The sequence below is a fragment of the Neopsephotus bourkii genome, unplaced genomic scaffold (genome assembly GCF_033783945.1).
Source record: "Neopsephotus bourkii isolate Nb327-2 ecotype Australia unplaced genomic scaffold, CSIRO-AGI_Nbou_v1 NB_1765, whole genome shotgun sequence".
Classification (NCBI taxonomy): Eukaryota; Metazoa; Chordata; class Aves; order Psittaciformes; family Psittacidae; genus Neopsephotus; species Neopsephotus bourkii.
Genome location: NW_026902239.1, coordinates 3,515,172 through 3,536,622, shown reverse-complemented (window position 1 = coordinate 3,536,622; position 21,451 = coordinate 3,515,172). Strand labels below are relative to the sequence as shown.

Below are 21,451 nucleotides of genomic sequence, written 5' to 3'. Positions count from 1 at the left end.
CTCTTCCTGGAGCTACTCTGCAAGTGTACTCTGCAAGGTGCACTACAGAAGACAAAATCAGGCAGGGTCTCCCTTCACAGCAGCACAGAGCTGCCCAGAAGGAACCAGCGTCTGCCCTGGGAGCAGCAACCCAAGGAGCTTCATGGTTCTCAAATACCTGTGGTTAACTTTCTCTTCACCTAACAAAAGCAAACTTCTGAGAAAGCAGCTCTAACATGTTGGTTCCTCAATGTAACACCATACAAATGTGTTCTTCCCATCAGCTTCTTCATTGTAACAAGAAATATTTCACAATCCCCTGGAAGATTAAGACCCTTCAACATTAGACTTACATGAGTATGAGGTTATGGCTGTTGGAGTAGACAGCATATAAACAGTGAAACCAGCCACAGTCTACTTGGAAATGTCCTTTAGTACAGAGTGTGGACCTCCAGCCACTGCTTCCTGGAGGCACATGGACTCACTGGGATAGTAGTCAGTGAAGAGGGAAGAACTGCAGCAAATGTTTGGAAAGTTTTGATCAGATAAAAAAAAAAACAAACCAACTTTATTTTTTCTTTTTTAGTATAAAAGTTATTTGTACTATAGAAATAGCAAAAAATTGAAATTTGGCAAGGATTTTCTTGAATGAATAGCAATGATGGCTGGGTCCATTTCTTTGATAAACCAAAAGCAGAGATGTGCTTTTGAGCAAATGATTCTGTGGTACATATCAACATTTCTTACTTAAACTTAATTTGTTTCTGTAACTTACAAAATTTTGTAGCAAACCCACTTTCAGTTTCCCCTGTATAGCAATATTTACCACGAGTCATGGGAAAGAAGTCAGAGCTTTGATTACATTTGCGTTTATGTACAAACATATAAAAGTTGCTACTTCAAGTTGTATTTAAATGCAGGACTTTCGACTGTCTCCAGCTGTTCTACCAGCATGAAAAGTTTGGATTGCCACTGTATATCACGACAGTTCTACAGAACCCTCTGCTGCACCATGATACAAACATGCTAAGATAGATAGTACATGGCTCAGTAATTTAAGTAGCACCCCTGCTCCCAGCTGAGGACTGCTTCCATAAAAGCACAACCCCCAATGGTTTCAACCACAAATACTAAGCTGCGAACTTAACCATACAGGCAAACTGTTACAAATGCGTGGAACTATACCCAGTTTTATCTTTGCACACAGAACCCATAAAAGGATAAGGTATGATAAAGGCTAATTTTCTGTCTTGTATCAAATCTGTCATTATTTTTCCACTTAAATATTTAGATTTGTATATGTTTGCTTATATATACAAAATTCCCTGCCTATAAAACATTCCTTTTCTGAAAAAAAAAAAAAAAAAAAAAAGATAAGCCTTCCACAGAAAAGTACATAAAACATGTAGTATTTCTTTTGGAGTTCTTCCAGTCTCTTATGCAAACACTTTTTGAGGTTTCCATAAATGATTATTTATGGACTTGCCCAAAGCTTCAAGAATCCTTTTCACAGAAACACATGCCCCAACACTACAATCCATCACATATTACTGCTTCTACAAATGTTAACAGCTCCCTTTGGGTTTACGGGTCCTTATCTATGTAGTAACTGCCATGACTTTTCCCCCCTTGGCCACAAGATCTTATGCAGAAAAAATTATTTTACATTAGAATAGCAACAGCATGTCTGGATTAGTAATCTTGCTTATGGGGATTTCCTAGTTCTTGGCACTCTTAAATCTCATTACTAAAGAAAAAATGTGATTGCTGCTTTGTCCCTGAAACCTCCTCATGAACTGTGTTCATGACTTAAAACACACCCAACTTAAAAATTCATTTGGACTTCAAAAAAAAAAAAGGCTGAGCTGCTAACATCAGACAATGTTAGAGTCTAAAATCCCTACCTTGAGCTTCTACAGGAAGCACTGAAAACACAAACTCCTTGGTATTGCAAAAATGGCAGTTCTTGAGTCCCAACTGCCTCTGGAATGTGAAGGGAAACTCAGTATAAAATTTATGCTATATATATTTAAACTGACCACAGGTAGTCTAAGCATAGCTGAAGAACATAATTTTTACTGACATAGCGAGGCAGCTCAATATTGCTACTGTGACAGAAAAAATTAATTGCTCAGCTCATGGAAATTTAACCCCTTGGTAAGCCTGATGTTCTCAGACCGTGACGTGCAGTGTAGTTAGAAAGTTAACTGATAGCTTCTGTAAGAGTTGTCCTCAGGACATCAGGATTGGCTCCATCCAACATGCCACAAGGACACAAAAGGCTGAACTCACAGTAACTACATAAGAATTTAAAGGATTTTTAGCATTAAAAGAAAGTTTCACATTTAGACTGGTTTTGCAAGGAAATAATGGGAATTCCCCATGCTTTTATATTAAGGACTGAGACTTGGCCAGCAGACTGCAGAAAGCCAGCGGCTGCCGCCTTCTGAACCATGTTTGATCAGCCTTTAAAAGACTGCAGTTACTGAGAAATTAGGTTTCTCTGACTAATGACTCTAAGTTTCCCAGGTAGTGCAGCCTGCAGTAAAAAAAGCAGCCATGGCTTTTGACTTTCTTGTGATGCAGAAAGGTTGGAAAGTGACCAAGTTAAATGGAGGTAGTGAGTAAAAACTCCAAGCAATAAACAGGGACAGGAGCTGGGAGGAAGAGGGCGAAACCTCCCCACTGGGTGACAGGTTCTTTGGATGCATTGCACCTGTGGCCAGGCATGACTGCTAATTGTCGTTCCCCAACTCCTGAGCAGAAGATCACTGCTGGAAGGAAGTAACAGGAGAAATAAGGTCACTGCTCCAGAGAAACATATTCCCTTTCTCTGCATCCCTGCCAGCACAGTGAGGAGATCAGCAAGCCCAGCCGTGAAGGCAGCACTGCTCAGACCTCTTCCAAACCTCAAACCAATAGGAAGGAAGAAATGAATAAAAAAATAAACAAAGCAAAACCAACTAACCAAACAAATAGCACAACTCAGGAAGATGTTCTGATGCTGAAATGTGATTAATGTCCTTTTCTGCAAAGTCAAAGTAAATATGCTGAGATCTGTACCATAAACTCACCTTCATGTTAGTTTTGAAGAGTAACTGTCAGTTATTTGTGTTTTTAAAAGAAAACAACAGTTCTGATGTGGTTTTAAAGGAGAAAAACACTCTGAGCTTCAGTCTGAAAACACCTCCTACCCTACAAAGTAAGAAACCTGAACTAAAAATTCAGACCAAAGAAGAGAAACAAGAGAGTTACAGTGTGCTCTCATTTCAAAGGTTCTTCAGCTGACCTGGAGGGAAGAGGGCTGAGCAAAAAATGTTTTAAACAAGAAACCTTTATTTTGCTATCAACTTTTAACATCTCTTTTAGCAACTGCTTTATCAGATGTGAAGACTAATTGGTGCCACCAGTTCCAAAATGATCTTTAATACTACATAACTTTTAAAAACACAGAGCGAAGCAGCAGCCTCCACGTTGACTTTCACACAGAGCTCAGCTGTGCAGGACATTGGGGTGTGTCCCAGGTTCACAGTTAGCATTTACGTCTTGTTTTTCTTGCTCGTTTTAAACTGACAAATCCAACCAGTCTCGCTGCTCACCACTGTTTGCAAGTCCCTGTTTGCAGCCAATGCAGATTAGCCACTTTGCTGGTGAAATACCACGCAACACATGCTGCCTTGTGCCTGTCACCTAGCAGCCCCGTGGGAATGCAGTATGAGCGGGAAAGAGCAATGAAGCGGCAAGAGAATGAGAGGTCTAAAAAGACAGGAAGAGAAACAGCTGAAAGAACAATTCCTTCATTTCCAGCGCTGTTAATGCTCCTCCTTTACATGTACACTTAGGCAAAGAAAAAGGTAGGAGGAGAGGCTGTGATTTGTCAGGTTTATCTTTTTACTGATTCACCTGAGGAAGAACTGGAGGCAAAATTATTCTGATAGATGAAATTTTGATAGCTTTTCAGCTAACTTAAACACTCTGGGTTTTATGTAAAACTAGTCATCTTTCCAGCCTGCTGTGCACCTCAATTCTTTTAGTCTGCATAAATTCTAAGTGATGTGGTTAATTTGAGCACCAAGTACAATACTGTTTTGAGCCCTCAGTCCTACAAAGGCTGGCAAGCAGCAATGCAACAGTCCAGTGGAGCAAGCTAATTCAAGAACACAAGTATTCATTTATCACATATGCTTTGCCTTTGAACACAAACCAAGATTACATCTCAGCCAGGTACCAATATTCGAGCTGTTCCAACACTGTGCAAGCCTGACTCACAGTCCTGGGTGAAACACTTGCAGCCATGACAAGTTTCTCCTGCCAGAGTGTGTAAGCTAAACTCTCTTCAGCCCTGGCATCCTCCATCAGTTTGTCAGCTCCCTCCAAGCAGATGATCCCAGTCGGACAGAACTACACAGTTAGATTTATGATCCAGCCAGAATTTATAAGTTGAGGCAAATTGGGCCCCCGCAAAGTGGAAATAAGCCTTAAGAATGTATCCCTCATTCCACCTTCCTTCAAAAAATAACATACAATCATCTCTGCTATAGGCAGGCAGGGAAGCTATCATACGGTTAGTGCCTAATTATGGGAGGAATTCTGGCCTCCCCCTCCAGCTTGTACAATGGGCTCTTTATGTAAATCAGTCAGAAAAATTAATACACCATTAATCCTTCAGTAAAGCTTCCTTTCCCATCTCTGCCTTGTGGTGTGAGCGCGGGCTAAGGCAGGCAGCATGAGAAACTTCGTGTAAGTTACATAGTGACCAGTAGCAGGAGTGCCTAATATACCAGCAGGAGTACAGTGGTTCTGCTCCACAACCGGTAAGATCCCAGAGGCATTGGAAGCATATCTGACAATGCTGAAGAGTATCAACATGCCAACAATCAGAACTAAATATTAGCCACTGATTACAAATCCAAACTCCCTCTTTGGAAGTTTTTCAGGAGCAAAAGGGGTTAAAAATAAATCTTCAAAGCACAGATTAAAATTGTCTTCTAGCATGCTGGGAGCAAAACACAAGGGTATACATCCTGTGTTAGTGTTCCTGCATCCAAACCATTTACTAAAGCCACAATTCATCCTGACTCAGAACTGAAATTCTGGTCAGACAGCTGTTAACTGCTCCCACAGATGAAAAGAAATAAAAATCTCTGAAGTTCAAATGCCCTTGGAGAACCTGCCTGCTCTTACTGGAGCGACCTTACAACAGAACTGAGTCAACCTTACACTTTCCATTAACAGCAGTGCTCTGGCAGCACTGGAGAAATTACAACCAAATCACTTCAAAAAGTATTTTTAACCACACACACATGCCACTGCCTGCCACTGCTAACACTAGCTCACCATTTCGGAGGAGCAAACTTCTGAGATTTGATTTATGGAAAATATGAGGTATGCTTGAATAAATACCTGACAAACTCCATTCAAAATAATGAACACGCACAAAAAAACCTACTTTTTAAAAGTCCCGTATAAAACACACTGCAGGTTTGAGTATTGCAAGGGTTCATTCAGAGCTGCCTATCATGCATCCTAGATCTCCCTCCTCCTCTCTGTGGAGCAATTCCCATCACCATACTATCATCTCTTTTATTTTGCATCTGGGACCTCTTCTCAATCTGCCCTCATAAACCGAAACACACTTAACATTTTCCAGTAGGACCACAAGGCAGTCATCCAAAAAGCCACCCAGGGTGTTACAAGTGAAGTCTTAAATGGCTTTTGGTACCACATAACGAGGAGAGATTCCTGCAGCACCTGCCCAGAGGATCTGACATCAACAACTATCAGCTACAAGAAGCATAAACAAAACTTACAGACACACCTTTTTGCTGCCCAGATGGGAAATTAAAGGTTTTCCCGTTGATTACTATAAGCTTTCGCAATTTTAACCTGAGAAAAACTTGGCAAGGCAGTGCTGCTCCTGGGCTTTTGTGCTGCCCTCCTCCTCCTACCCCACCTGCAGCTCCCAGCGGGACCTGAGCAGCTGGACAACAGCACGGACCAGGGGCTGACACAGCAGCAGCTATTACAAGGGTTAAAGAGAAAGCTAAAGAGTCACCTTTTCTCTGCTGGCTCCTGTAGATCCAGTTCTCATCATCCTCGTCTACCTGCTGCATGCACATGGAGGAGAGTTCACCATCGCTGCGAAACAATCTCTTTGTCTGCCTTGACAAGGAGGAGAAATTTATCCAGCTTACAGCACGCGAGAGGGAGCCTGGGTTTTGTTTGAGTTTGAAAGGTCTTGAAACACACTCCTTTTTCATTTTCTTTCAAGCCAGCTACTGGTCTCAGTTCCAAACAGACCTTTCTGAAATCGCTCCTGTCCCCCTCCTCACTGGTTTTCGTGGGAGGCTAAACAATTTCAATCCGATTTCCGTCCAGGTTTCTTCTCGCTGCATTTAACCCAGCACCAGTATGGAGGTAGGTCACCGTGCCAGCACAGCTCCCCTGAAGCTGTTTTGATACAGCACTTAGGGAGCTGCCAAAGAAAACAAAGGGCAGAAAAGCAGCAGAAAGTGGCACCTTGCAGCAGCAGCTCAGAGAAGCATGTAACGGCTGAGCAGAATATAGCACTAAGGCACGTGTTTTCCCCATTCTCCACTCAACAGCAAAAACTGTAGCTCCACTCTTCACCTTGGCATCGCTCCCCAGGAGCGTGCATGCATTTCAGTCCTCTCTTCTGGATCACCAAAAACACCCCACAGGGACAGAAGAAGAGGCAGAGATCACATCCCGGCATGGTACAGCTCAGGAGGGGCAAAGGACTCGCCACACTTCTGCCTCCTTGTTCTGGCTGCCCTGATCTTCCTTAGTGAGAAAAGCCTGGTGAAGGAGCTCCAGGAAGGCTCTCCTAACAATAAAACAGACTGCGTGGCTATCGCTTAGGATTAGAGTGAAATACGATAGGCTCGCTCTCCTAAGAGCACGACCACAGAAGCAAAACTCCTCCTTTCCTCAGCCTGCTCGGTGGCAGCACAAACTTCTGAACTCTGAATGCAGAAATAGAGAAGCACTTGTGCACCTCTGCGGACTTGGAAAGAGGAACAATAAAACTCTGGGGCGTCCTGAGCAGCGTGCTGAAAACATCAGTGCCCCTGTAACCTGTGGTTCATTTAAAGAGACATTCGCTCACAGGCACAAAACAAAATCTGCACGTGAGCAGGCATTTCTAGTAACCACACTGCCACTGGTGTGGCTGCAGCTCACAAACCAGGTTTAAACTCCCAGCTATGCTGTGTTCTGCCACCTTCTCTTTAGGCTAGCTACTGGAAAAAGCATTATAAAGTTAGGGTCTACTGAAAGCTACTGCAATGCCAACCACTTGCCCTGCATGCTGACACCGGTGCCACTTCCTAGAGGGAGTAAACCTGGAAGCAGGTGAGGTAAATGCACCATTTTAAAGCAAACAGAAGTTAGCAATACAAAGGTCTGTTACTAAGATGAGAGCTGACAAAAAGCACACAGGCTTGTATCTTGCAGCAGAAAAATAGATGTGAACATATGAGATATCAAAATCAGCTCAGTGAATCCTCAAGGAGATGCTGGTAGTGAGGACCCCAGGAAAAAAAAAACATAAGAACAAATGAAAACAAAACCACCAAAACAAAAAGTGACACCTATCTGAAGGATAAGCATAAATGCCTTAATATCCTCATAGCTGCAGATGATGTTAGGAAAAGGACAAGAAGCTTAAGAAAACAAGGGTACAAGGTTCCAGCTCCTAAGCTGTCAGTCAGATTTACACTACTGCAGAACACGCCCCAACCCCCTGGCAGATGCGCTCGCAGCCCATTGGATTCTGCTGCACAGCCACTTCAAAACCATTAAAAACAAAGGCTCCAGCTTTTTATGAAACTTATGGTTCTCTGACTCATAATAAGAGGATAAGGTTTAACCCACTGACTGGGAGGCAAAAAGCTAAGTACTGTATCAGATTACCCTATGAATCAACCAGGCAACCAAAGTGACCTTTGGCTCCTACTAACACAGCACAATGGGCTGGCCAACTGTCTTCTGTAAATAATTTAATAGGCTGCATTTAAATTGAGCTTGCCCAGCAAGGTAATGTGTATGTGCATATACGGGCCTTCCACAATTTCCCAGAGTCAGTGGTGGTGTAGTGGGGTTGGGAAGGACTGCCCAATGGGAGCAGGCACTGCTAACATTTGCTTTTCTGTCTGTGTCACCAGGTCTTTCTATTATGGAGGGTTTTTGTCTTATAGAGACACCACTCCTTACCCCTGATGAGACAAGAGACTTAGGTGTGGTTTTGGTTTTTTGTTTGTTTTGGGGGGGGTGTTTTGGTTTTATTCTTTAGGCCTTTTGCTCAGAAGAAGATTTGGAGAATGTGGGGTGACATAGCCCTAGACATCCAACACTGGAGTATCCATTTTGGGGCAGTCCATGTTCAAATAGCCAGGATATAATGTGAAAATCAAAGAATCAAAGACCATGTTTTAAGTCAACTTGTTTCTTTTGAGAAAGAGCAAACATTTAGAATTGCCAGTACTGCAAAGTACACAGAACTGTAAACTACCACAGCTGTACCGGCTAAATTATACAGAGCCATATGTATAAAAACCCTGCTAGGAACTGTAGAATCACAGTCATCTCCATTCCACTGTACTACTTAGAACATTAGAGAAACCAACAAGAAGGAAACCCTTTCAGGTTAACCCAAAATGCCAGGGTAAATCCCAGAGACCTGCCCAGTCTTGGCAGCAATTTGATTTTAGGAATTTGCCTCACCTGTCTGGAGCTCTGCCTTTATATCATGGTGCTGAGTCACACCTTGGTGATGCAAGGGCAAAAATACTGCTGTGGGTGACTGACCATAACATTTCCATTGTTACTGTAAATACAAAGTGATGCAATGCTTTGCTCAGAGTTTGGCATTATGGTATTTCATTGCAGGAAAAGATCCATCATAATACTGTTGTCACCACAGAACGCTTTTTATTTGTAGGTGGCAAGAAGCATAACATCTTCATACATTGTTGCCCATGTGGATCAAAAGTAAATTTCCCAAGATCAAGAAAAAATAGTGATTACCGTCTGAAAACCACCACATATTTAGGCATTAACACCAACGGAATTGCAGCTTAATCCATGCTTTAATCAGTAGCCAAACGCAAGGCCAAGGATTTGGAAATTTTAGCAACTGACACACTTTAGAGGATTAATTTTGTAAAATACTCTACAAAGCCATTTAAGAGAAACCAGGTACGGTTCTAATAAGCTTAGCTAGTTTTCCAGCCTGACTGTTTTCTCCCTTATGAAGTCATCATACAAGTAAGCAGCCTTTACATTTTCCAGGCTATGCATGTAAAGATTAAGGCATAGTTTTTTTGTTCACTTAATACAAGCCCATCTTAGTAAAAAACCATGAAGGAATCACAGAAGAAACTCAGGGTTTGAAGTAGAAAGCTAAACTGCTTCCTCCTCCTTCCCTTTTCTTTATTTTTTAGAGGTGAACAAAAGCAAATATGCACAGCCTCACATGCCATCAGGATTTCTACCATCTATCACAACCTGATCATCAAAGAATTCTCTCTGAAAGTTATTAAGAAAACACGTTTATGGCTCAAAGCTGCTGTGTTCCCCTAAGGCCAGCAAACAAAGAAATTATTGCACGGAAAAGTTTTCGGCTCAGTGTAAAAAAACAATGATACGGAAAAGCAAAAAAAAACCCAACCCAACCTCAAAACCCCTCAGAAGTGCTCTGGTTTTGTTTGGGCTGTGGTTTTTGGCACAATTCACCTGTTAATTTAATTCCTACATTTCCTAGTCTATCATTTGTGATGACTCAAGCAGACAGTAACAAGGGTGATTCACAGCCACTACTCTAGCAGCAGAAAGGACACCTCTCTTGGACTTCCTGGGTGTTTTCCTTCAGGTGGTAACAGCTCATCACCAGCTAGTCATAAAGCCATTTGGACTAAGCACTGTTCAAAGCCCATTGAAAACACCTTGCTTGCAAACTCAACCCTTTGCTATGCAGCTCTTGCTGCAGGCAGCAAAGGGCATGGGGTGCTCCTGATGGCCTTAAGAGACCCTCCACCTCCAAAACTGCCCCAGCACCACCAGATCTGCTACATATGGTCACCTCCCTGGTGCCACTCACCATCTCCAAGCAGAGATATATGGGAACAGCGGTAGCTATCGAACCCTTGTGAGCCTGACCTTCACCAGAGCTCTCTACAGTGTGCCTGTTCTTATACAGGTATCCCATAAGATGCTCACATAGCAAACCCACAAAGTAACCAACATTCCTGATGGATTATTTCCAGCAAAGCAGCACAGAGAACTATCGGTATTACAACAGGGCCTCAATCTTCCACTTAAGATTGTGTCCCTTCTTGTGCAGAGCACATAGTGAGAAACTTACTTCCAATGTGAATGGACCTGAAAGGGGGGGAAAAAAGTTAAGAAGGAAAAGGAAAAAAAATAAAGACTCTTGCCCAAGATCACAGAAAGGATAAGCAATAAAGCCAAGAAAAGAAAGTAGGTCTCCTGGCTACTGGCCTCGCAACCTACTTAAGTAGGCCCTGCCTCACACAAAAACATGCCTATTAATTGCTTCTATCGCAAGCACTAAAGGGTCTCTGAATGCCCTAATTACAAATTAAAATCTCCTTTCTGTTTTGTTACCCATTTTATCCTTTGGGGTTTTTTTCCCAACTTAAAAATATGCCATGCTACAAATGATCACCTGAAAGAGAAGAGAGTTCTGCACTGTAGGGCTGCTTCAAGCATCCCATCCACATTTCAAATTTGATTAGGTCTGTGGGGAAGGGAAAGCAATAAAAAATAACAAAACAGAGTGCAACAACCACAGAGAATAAAACAGGTTTTGGACCAGTCTGCATGATGCACCTGCCACCAGCCTCCCCCCCTTCAGCTTCTGTACCCTGGAAGGATTCACTGTATCAGGGCAGGCAATATTTCCAGGGTGGTGTGTGAGCAGGGAGTGCAGGCAGGGATCCAGCCACCCCACTGTGAAGTCCGCTCCAACTAGCTAAGGGATGCTGGAGTTAGAGATGCCATTAGCGACACAGTTATGGTGACACACACACTCATGATTTGGCTTTTAGCAATTTGCTTATAGAAAGCTGTTATTATCTCTGCTCAAAATGTAATTAACAATTTTAGTGTTTTATGACTCGGGCATGACAGCTCACTAATTAAGACAGCTCTGCTAAAGCTCTAACTGTAGCCACTGCCTCGATTCCTACATGGGTCCTCCGGAGTCGTGGGGCTCGGCTTTCATAGCAAAATCCTTTATAAAAATCTCTTAACCACAGGGTCACCTCCCCTCCAAAGCTGAAGTTTGGCCAAGGAAGTACTCCACTCACAACTGTTAGCCAGCCATCACAAGTGCTGATTGTCTGTGAAAATTAACTATCCAAGTATTGAATTTTTGAGGAGGGAATAAGTTTCCTGAAATCTACTCTCCCCCCCCCCCCCCCAGGCACTCATCTGTTCATTGAATCTCCAAAAGTTATCAATAACAATTCTGATCAACATGAGAAGTCACAGGGTCTGGGAGAGAAGCTCGAGCAGTGCTACAGAAGGAATCCAACACTCAGTGCCTCCTCGCCCCTTCACTGCACCATTCTGCACTTCACCAGGCACTCACCACTCCAAACTCCAGCTGAGGATGTTCTGAGTCAAACAACCCCTTTATCACAGCAGGCAGCTCCTACCTCCCAGGAGAAGAGAAAAAAGCTCTGTGTGTTTGTAATACCCTGTCTCCACATATATTTCTGCCTGCTCTTGAACACTCTGCAATGAACACATGGGTTTAAAGAAATTGTGACTTAATAAATGCAATTTGCATTGCTTTCATCTAAACTGTAAGATCAGTTTACTCTCTCTTACTTCTTTACTCAGCATATGCTATGTTTGTACTAAGAATGAACTCAAATCAGTTTTAATGCCTGAATATGCATGTGAAACTTTGCAACACAGCAGTTAACATTAGAAATACCAGATTTTGGGGAAGCACAAGAAACTTCTACTAGATCATCTAAGTTTCCTGTGGAAATGCTGGCGGCTGTGCTAAAAACAACTGTAAGCCAGTTAAACCACACTGTAGAAAAAACATTAACACGAATTAAGGACCATTCTGCCTGCAGGAAAGTACCCCAGACAACCAAATAAATGCCTGTTTCCCACTTCTCTGATTCAGAGAGGATATCATTGAAACTGCAGAGGGGATATGGCTGTTTGCTTTGTGGTGGTAGCCCTCTGCTGGTTAACATAAACTAATTAACGCTCTAATCTGAATGTTTTTGTAGATAGCAGAACCACAGAGCAAGAAAGGAGAGAGTGGCTACAGAAGTAGCAAAGAATCATCATCAGTAAACTCAGAAATCTCATTCTTCATCTTATTTACTAGGCCCATGAACGCAAAAGGTATTTATTTTGTTTTCTTTCCTGTTTGTATTTACATACTGTTTGACTTACAAACTATGCAACTTAATAAATCTTACTAGGTGTTTGCAATAATCAGTGCTAAAAGGGAACATTAGAACCCAGTGAGAAACTTGGATAGTGCTGACTATTCCAATACTGAAAACGTAGTTCACACGTGTTGCAACCAGGTCTCACTGACACGCAGAACACATTAAAAGAAGAAACACAGAAGAAACTGTTTCTTACTATAGATATGATTCTATTTGCACAATCTTTTTTTCTCGAATCCTGTATCACTAAAACATATTTCAGTGTTACTTCACAGCCAAAACAGCAAAATTATTTAACCTCACTGATGCTGTACTTTTTTTTTTTTTTTTTTTTTTTAGGAAAAGAGCCAAGAATGTGCTGTTTCTGTAAACTATGCATGAACATTGAACTTCAGAAGACAGACAGAAGGCTCACTTTTGCATGTGTGTGCACAGGTACAGGATCTCTGTCATGGTTTTTCAGCTCATCTGTAAGTTTGCATGCCTGCGTACACATGGTAAGTACAGAGGAGTGTGTTGCAACTCTGAACAAAATTTGCAAATGAAACCCAGCCCTGCCACGCCTGGAGGAATGCTGCAATCTCCTCTCTTCCTCACAACAGGCTCTAGTTTAAAACAAACTCATTTCTAGGCGGAGGATGAGCACAAGGAATGTTGCTGACACACAGAGTGAGCAAGAACAGTTTGTGTCTTACTGTCCCACATAGTTATATTTAATCCCAATTAAAATAGCCTGGCTAAAAGCTTGATTAAAAAATATAAGAGAAAACAAAACTTCTAAAATAATGAACATATGGCCTATGTACATGTATGTGCTCTCTCTGGATGGAGTGCCTACACATGTGCTCGCTCCATAGGTACACATCCACGTAATTCAGCAGAAACACCAACTGTGACCAACGAGAAAGATTTCCCCCCTCCTGCAAGTTCCCCTTCTGTCATATACAGGCCTGAAATCGACCTTGATTCTTTGTTTTTGCAACCCTGAAACATTTAAACATTTTCCGCTACAAGTAGCAGCTTCTAGGTGGAAAAAGACCCAAGAATACAGAATAATAATACACAGTGTCATTCTCGTAGAGCCTATGGTTCACCCAACAAACCCTGTATAAAACATTTGACACACAGGAGGGGCTCCTATTAATTGGCTGCTAAAACAAGGTAAGGACAGGAGGGAAAATGAAAGCCCAAATTATCCTCAGTAGAAGAGAAGACAGGATAAATAAGGACATTTATGCCAGCAACACGAATAATCTGGTGCTGCCTCTCAATCATGTGAAATAATCAGCCTTAACAGACAGCTGTTTAGTCGCAGTTAAAAAACTGAGAGTGTCAATTCTTAAATCGTATCTCTTTGCTCACAGCACAGAGAAAACCAAATGAAGGCTCTGCAATCTTCTGTAATTTGTACCACAGCTTCTTGTTTACATATCTAAAGAAAGCTCATCTTCTGACATCCCCACTTACTTAGTGAAATGCAGGGTGGGAGGGGTAGAAAGTGAAAGAGAAATTACATATTATTGAAATTACAGGTGTAAAAAATGTTTGTTCATCAGATACTAATCTGCTGAGAGCCCAGTGGATGTCTCCCACAATATTAACACCCTAAATCAACTTCTCCCAAGGAGGGAAGATTTTAGAAATCAGACTTAAGACTTCTCACAGCCATTGCCAACCACCAATCACTATTTCAGTTGGTTTCATCAAGGCAAAGAAGATTCACACCTTGATAGTCATTTTTAAATGAAGTCACCCTGACATTTCACTATTAACCAGTGAACTAAATTACAGGCTTAGTTTTCACCTAGGGCTTTTTCCTGCCCATGAGACAATCTACAAGCCCGAAAGCAACTCTAAGCTCCTCATCATGCAAGTTCTTCAAAGCCTTCCTCTTCAGATGTATGGAAACAGAGTATCAATCCTGATGCATCATTAACTCCTGAACACCTCTGTCAGCATGACTTCTCCTATGGGAAATGCCAAAATACCGCTCCCGTACCTTTTTTTCCTTTTACTAAATGAAGCAAAGCAATTGGCACAACTGGCAGCCCACGTGCCAAATCCAGTATTTCATGAGGTCTTTCACCTTCTTCTTGGCAGAAACAAGGAACATGGCTCAAGCTCGATAACTGAGCTTGCACACAATGTAGGAAGAAGTGGAACAGCAGAAGACCTCTACATGAACAGGCCTAGGTCCCAGGACAGTGCCCCACAATAGCAATACATATTTACATCTTTCAGGAGGTGAGGGCTGAGGAAAAGAAGTAGGACCCAAAAATGGAAGATAACCCCTTTCTTACTGTATTCTCTGTGTAAGCAAAAGTAAAAGCCACTAGATGTAAAAGGAAATGTCAAACTAATCTAAATAAAACACATTCCCAAAAGAAAATATTCAACATATGGTTTAAAAGATAGATTTTTATTGTGAGGAAATCAAAACGAAGATTTAGTTGCTGTGCTTTTCACCTAGTTCAGCCTGTAAAGTCAAGCCACCTTCATCAACATGAACCCTATTGCACCAAATGCAAATGGAAACCAAAGGACATTGAGAAGTAAGAGAGATTTATTATTCCACTTACAATAAATATTCCCTATTTACAGGCATCTGGTAAACCGCCAGCAGTAGAAACTTATGCCGTATAGAGATTCCTAAAGAAATACTAATACGGACACATGGGATTACACAGAAAACACATTTATGCAGAAATACTCCGTATCTACCCAGGTGCTCTATCACATACCACATTCTTGTTATGCAACCAGGTTTATTCACCTGGACGAGTCCGCTGACAAACAAGGAGAATGTTTCATATGTATTTATTCATCAAATAAAAGTAACAAAGGTTTCTAGATGGGAACTACTACCTTCTTTTGATTCATATGCCTCCCATGCTAACGTTTCTAAAACTCCTCAAATTGCCAAGATTATCAAGATTGCTTAAATAGCCAACACTTCTCTGCATTACTTTTTTTCCTGAAATAGCCGAGTGGAAAACATGCTGGTTTTCTCAGCCAGCTTTGGCATAAAGATAATGCCATGCTCTGTGGTTAATCGCTAGCTCTTTTTGCTCCAGGGCAAGTGACTCATCTCTGCTTTCCACACTGGTGTCTTCCAAACAATTCTGGGTAAAACTCTGCTAGTTCATTCTCACCAAAGACATTGTATGAGAGCACAATTACACAGAAGGGATCACATATTAAACGAGTTTTTTAAAGCATTCCATTAAAAAATGTGCAAGGCAAATATTGCAGTAACTATTAATCAAGTCTAAAAATAAATTAAAACTAGCTTCATGAAAGACGCCTTGGCATTTGTTGGCATTTAAAGCTTTTCCTTCAAGTATGAGCATGGCCACAGCAGGAATTGCTCCTCTCATCCAATGGCACCTTTTCCCAAGCTTAGAAAAACAGATGTGAGGAGACGCTTTCAATCTTCACTTGCAGACAGTATTGTTTTTTCATTATGACAAAGCGTTACTGAGCTTGGCGGCAGAAACCACCCACTTTCAGGAACTCTTCGTGCAGTTGATATTCCTCTGCTTAACAAAAGATGCCTTGGTTTAAGGCTGTGTCTGCAGGCTGTTGTTACAGCACTGCACCCAACTGACCTTCATTTATGAAGGGCTGCTCTGGTTACAGGATCCTGAGTTATTCTGTTTAGTTTAGGGCCAGCAAAAGGCAACAGACAGTTCTAAAGAACACTCGGGGTGGAGGGAAAAATCACGTCTTGGCTAAAATACATGTATGGTACCTGCAAGTATCCTTCATCAGTGAATGGGCCATCTTAAAAGGCACAGTTTAGCTGTTGATTTAGCATCCTACATGGTTTCTCTTAAAAAAAAAGAAAAAAAAAAAGAGGAAAAAAGTGCCACTGTTTAGACACTTGTAAGAAACCTAAAGCAACAGACAAAGCAGCTCCTTTATGGCCCTCAAATTCTGGCCTGCTCTAGGGGTCACTGAGAGTATCTCAGAAGAAAAACTTGGGAGAGCACCCATAAGAGTGCATGCAGCCCACCCTCAGTGGGTGTCTACTCTCAGGTGGGGTCATTACAAAGCACCTTTTCTTTTGCTATCAAGTAAAGCCAGAAAATAAAGTTCCCATCTTTCCCTGGCCTCTGCATGCTTGTTGCTGTGCAAGCACAGGTGCTTCAGGGACTGCCCGGGAACCAGTGCAACCACATTCAGAAATTACAGAATGGTTTGAGTTGGAAGGGACCTTAAAGATCATCTAGTTCTGATCCCCTGCTATGGGTAGGAACACCTTCCACTAGACCAGGTTGCTGAAAGCCCCATCCAACCTGACCTTGAACACTGACAGGGATGGAATGCCAAGATTTAATCTAAATCACTGCAGTGGGCCTATTTATGGCCCCAAAACAGCTGTGTCAGCACAGCCAAAGGGACAGCAAGCTGAAGCAGACAGGTGGACATGAGCAGTGAAAGAATGGGAACTTCTTCAGGAGCAAAGTGTGTCAGGTTAATCAGTCATGCCCCCAAGGTTACATCTGTCCAGGGGCTTTTACAAACTCTCAAGTTTGTTTCTCTTTGGACAGTTCAGGGTACTAATAAGAAGGCCACAGCAGAGTGCATTCCTGGATCCCTGTTCACCATTTACCTTAAAAACAAAATAAGATTTGATTTTCAGTTTCAAAGAGAACTCTTCTTTGGAGGAAAATCTGTTTGCAGAGGTGGGGTTTTTTTTGTTTGTTTTGGGGTTTTTTTGTTTGGTTTTTTTTGTGGTTTTTTTGTGTTTTGTTTTGGTTTTTGTTTGTTTTTTTTTGTTGTTGTTTTTTTTTTTTTGTTTTTTTTTCAAAGAGTGCTTTATTGTCACTATGTGTGGGAAAGTGATGCCTGGAGTCTTTCGTAGTTTTCAGCAAGGGAAAAACTACTAAGGAAACTCCATAGTGGGTTGAGATCAGGGTTGGGCAAAGAGAGCGCTTAGAACATTGATGTGAAATATGTCACCAAAAAAGATTCAAAACACTTCACGAAGATGTGTGGAAAAGTCATTGCCACAACACAGAAGGAGTATGGTATCCAAGATCACAGGAAGGTCATTACTGGATGCACACTCTTTTTTCACTTTTAGGTTTGGCAGTCAGTTTTGCTATGCTGGAAGTTCTCTCCTCTGCTAAGGAGGTTTCATTATATCCAAAAGCACCTCAGCAACCAGCCAAGACAGGGATCAAGAGAGGGAAATACTGTTATGTTCTCCCCAGTTCAGGAGATGATGAAGCCAAGGTAAATAATGTAAGAGCTGTCTTCCGAAGTAAACTCTTCTTTTAGTTCATAGGTTATTTCTGCATTGTCAGCCAACTACAGACATCACAGTTAGCTAGGGCAGCCTGTTGAAATTAAGTAGAAGCATATTTCCAACTTAATTCCAGCGAACCTGATTTCCTTTACAAAGATTTAACTCTAGGCCCCCTTGGCAAAGTTGATGCCTGCTGCTTGGCTTTCAACACTGCTTTTTAATCATATTTTTAGTGGAAATCTTCACTTAGGGCCTTACTGCAGAAAGCCACTACAACACAGGGCAGAAAATACATTTCTGTGCTAGAGCAGCAAGCACAGAGTAGAGGGAAAAAAGTCATTCATGTGAGTGGAGGGTAGGACAGGCATTGCTGGCCCTTCAGCCCTGATGGAAAAGAGATGTCACTGTCTTGTAGCTGAGGTGACACAATCTCACTCCCCAGCCAAAACATGCAACACACACACACACCCCTTCCTGGAATACCAGTTCAAGATGCAACCTGAAATGCACTCCTAGTCTTCAGCAGCAGGTCCACTGGACAGACACTCATCCTTTAGGCACCACCAGCTACTTTTAAGCTTAGGGGTGCTGTTGCCTTTGCATGTCTTCAGCAGAGGTTCATCTGCAGTTGTCCTACAGGTTCTGCCTGTAAAACTGGGTCTGCATCTCCTTGTGGGAAGGCTGGCCTCCTTCGTACCTTTCCTTCTCATCCCACAAACTCTCCATAATGACTGCTTTTTTCTATAGTGATGTACACGGTTAGTCAGAGCCACACACAGACACATGAGAAAGTATCTTTAACCTCATCAAACACTTTCTCTGGTATCATTCCCTCTCCATGTGCAGCTTCCCAGGATAGTGCAAGTGGGAAACCGAGCCAAGGAAGGCAAGGTAGTACAGAGCAACCACACTGCTGCTCTGCATATGGGATGAGGGGGGAAACACCATGCATGTGTTGCCTTTCACAGTGTTGCCAATTTCTGCAAAATTCAGGGTGAATCATATTTGTACTGCTGCTTCCCACATCCCAGTTCTTGGGAGTCACTTATCTGGGCGAGAATCTCATCTTTTATCTTCAAAGAAAAGAGAACATTTCTAAACTTAACTTGAGGGATGGGGGAAATTCACACAACCCAAACACCATAAAAGAACTATTACAAATAATCCTTTTTATTTTCATATTTCATTATTTTTGGGGGGTAAGCTCAAGATCTTGAGTGCTTTGGTTAAACACACTCCTACAGGTGGGAAGATCTTAGCCGAATTCTCTGTAATGGAAGCAGTTACACTGCAGGAATGCAGTCAAAGCAAGATAAGGGATGCTTTCCTGGGGAGGGTGCTGAATGCTTGCATTCAGTAGTTTTAATGCCACTTCTGTCAAGCTAATGCCTCATCAGGGTGGAAGCAAGAAAAATACAGGCTTTCATTATTGAATAATTGGGTGCACACCCTTAGTAGTGAAAGCAGTTTACTAAGTAATTGCTCACCACTAAGTAGCTAGGACAAGCATACTAACAAAAACACTGCAAGATCCCAAGTGTTAGAAGAGAAGCAAGAACTGAAGCAGCACCTCTATGAAAATAAGTAAAATAGCTTTCTATATGGTAAAGACTTTAGCAAGTGTGAATCACTAACACAGTCTCTTCTCCCAGAAAACTCACAGCCAAACATAAGTGACTAAAATTATTTCACTTAAAAGCTAATTAAAGAAACTTAAAATTCTTGTCCAACAATGCTTATTTTAGTCAAAGAGTTTACTGAAAATCTTAACAGCTCTCATCATTGATGATTACACTCAGATTTTAATCAAACTTTTTCAAAACAAAGGAAAAATACCAAACCCCCACTTCATCTTTAAAAGCTCCTATTCTTAAAAGGGGTAACTTCACAGGGTCTTTTTAAGCACGAATTAAGCAACAGTTGAGATGACCAGAATGTGATCACCACTAACATGTCCACCTCCTTCCCTTTCTTTACCAGCTCCATCTAAAAGAAATCTCTTTCTCAATCACCCGAAGCTGGGTGTGTGTAAAGGCAAGGAGGCAGTTCCGCATGAATGCCTCCACCCAGCTATCAACTACTGTCACAAGATTGATACTTCATCTATTTTCTTCCTCTCCTGTTTCATTCTTCTGGCATCAGTAATACATTTAGGACAAAAAAAAAAAAAAACAAACCAAAAAATTCAATCACTGCCACCTTTTGAAGCCAGGTCACCAGTACATGAGCTAACCAATTTTTATACTGCTTGGTGTGAAAGATTAAACAAGTACCCATTGAAAAATTTCTGGTTTATGTTTCCTTGTTTTCCTCTAGGAGACAGTTTACTTCCAGGTTGCAGATCAGCTCCAAAAAAAGCTGCTTTTGTTCTCAGAAAAAGCAAGAAGGGACCAAATCAACATTTAACACTTCATACCTAAAGGTGAAATATGGCTGATTTAGTCAAGTGACCTATATCTCTGCCAATACAGACTGACATTTTGTCCTTTTGTCCTTTCTCAGAGAAAACTAAGCCAATATATTAAAGAGGGTGAGAAAGAAAAAGCATAAATGACTGACTAGATACACTGGAGTACGTTGAAAATATTTTTTAAAACAAGAGTGGTCAACCCAGATTGCTTTTTCCGGTTTTATGATGAAATGAACAGACAGCTGGCAAGAGATATGCAACGCAGAAGAGTCAGTTACGCAAAACGAACCTTAACACTTTGCAATCATACAGTGTTTCAGTATTAGAACTAAATAATGGTCTGGAACATTTACAACAAATGTCACATGCTTCTGCCACACAAAAGAAGACAATGACTGGAGTGCTGGACAACACATGAGCTTATTAACAGGGATTTGAAGGAAAAGATACTGGGCAAAACAAGAGCTGATGTTTCTACTGCAAGAACAAAGATGACCCTTTGCCACAATTTCAGGATGGAAGAGGGAAGAATTTTCCTTGCCCACAAAAGGCCTTTAACCTAAAGCTTCTTTGTCTTCAAAGATTTTACAAGTATGGGTCATTTGAACATCGGTTGATTTTGGTTTGGGTTTTTTTGTTGTTGCTGCCGGTTTGGGTTGGTTGTAGTTTTGGGTTTGTTTTGTGGGTTTGGGGTTGGTTGTTTTGGGGTGTTTTTTTTTTTTGAGAACTCAGCACAGCCATACTCATATGATATAAAATGAAAATTTTATCCCATTTTATTGATCTCTTATACTGCTCTAAAACACAAATCTTGTGTAAAGAAACACAAGCTATGCACTACTGTAAATGAGTTGGTCCATAGCTGAAGCAGTCTGCTACAGCTACCATTCTCCACTACCTTTATATTACTGCTTAACTCCCTCTTCTACTTGATTTATAGCATTTCTGTCTCCATCAACACAAATGCCAAAATAGGGTCCTGATGATTTGATTGGGAAGTTCTTTGGAAACTTGGGGATAATATTAAAGAGCAGGAACTTTGGCAAACAAAAGAAAAGACATACAAGGAAAAATAAACTTCATTTAGTAGGATTATATAGTCAGAGTGAAAAATGATTTTTTTATCTGATCTATGGCTTGTTGGCCCTTTGTTAAAGCAGACACACGTATGTTGAATGTCTATTTAAAAGCAGACTACATTTGCTAAACCATACTGAAGCTAAAATACTATTTGTAGCCAAGCCCATAAAAGGGAGAAACCTATGGAATGTGTTATGTTCACCTAGCAAAGCTGTTCTCTAGCAATCAGCATATTCAATCCTGTTCTTAGACACAATAGAGTCT

At 41.4% G+C, this 21,451-nt stretch overlaps 2 protein-coding genes across 8 annotated transcripts in view; both read right to left on the bottom strand.

Moving 5' to 3' along the window:
* The window catches only part of REPS1 (RALBP1 associated Eps domain containing 1), a 499,053-nt gene that overhangs the window by 318,833 nt on the left and 158,769 nt on the right, over positions 1–21,451 (bottom strand). The gene's annotated exons all lie outside the window — the stretch shown is intronic.
* Positions 1–21,451, bottom strand: part of NHSL1 (NHS like 1) — a 175,626-nt gene that overhangs the window by 95,359 nt on the left and 58,816 nt on the right. Inside the window, exon 1 of one of the 7 annotated variants that reach the window (XM_061378306.1) lies at positions 6,035–6,840. The exons of 5 other annotated variants lie outside the window; for them this stretch is intronic. In XM_061378306.1, the coding sequence (XP_061234290.1) occupies positions 6,035–6,239 (205 nt within the window). In that variant the 5' untranslated portion in view covers positions 6,240–6,840. Of the gene's footprint in view, positions 1–6,034; positions 6,841–21,451 lie in introns of those variants that run through there. One more of the 7 variants, XM_061378309.1, reaches the window with a different exon arrangement.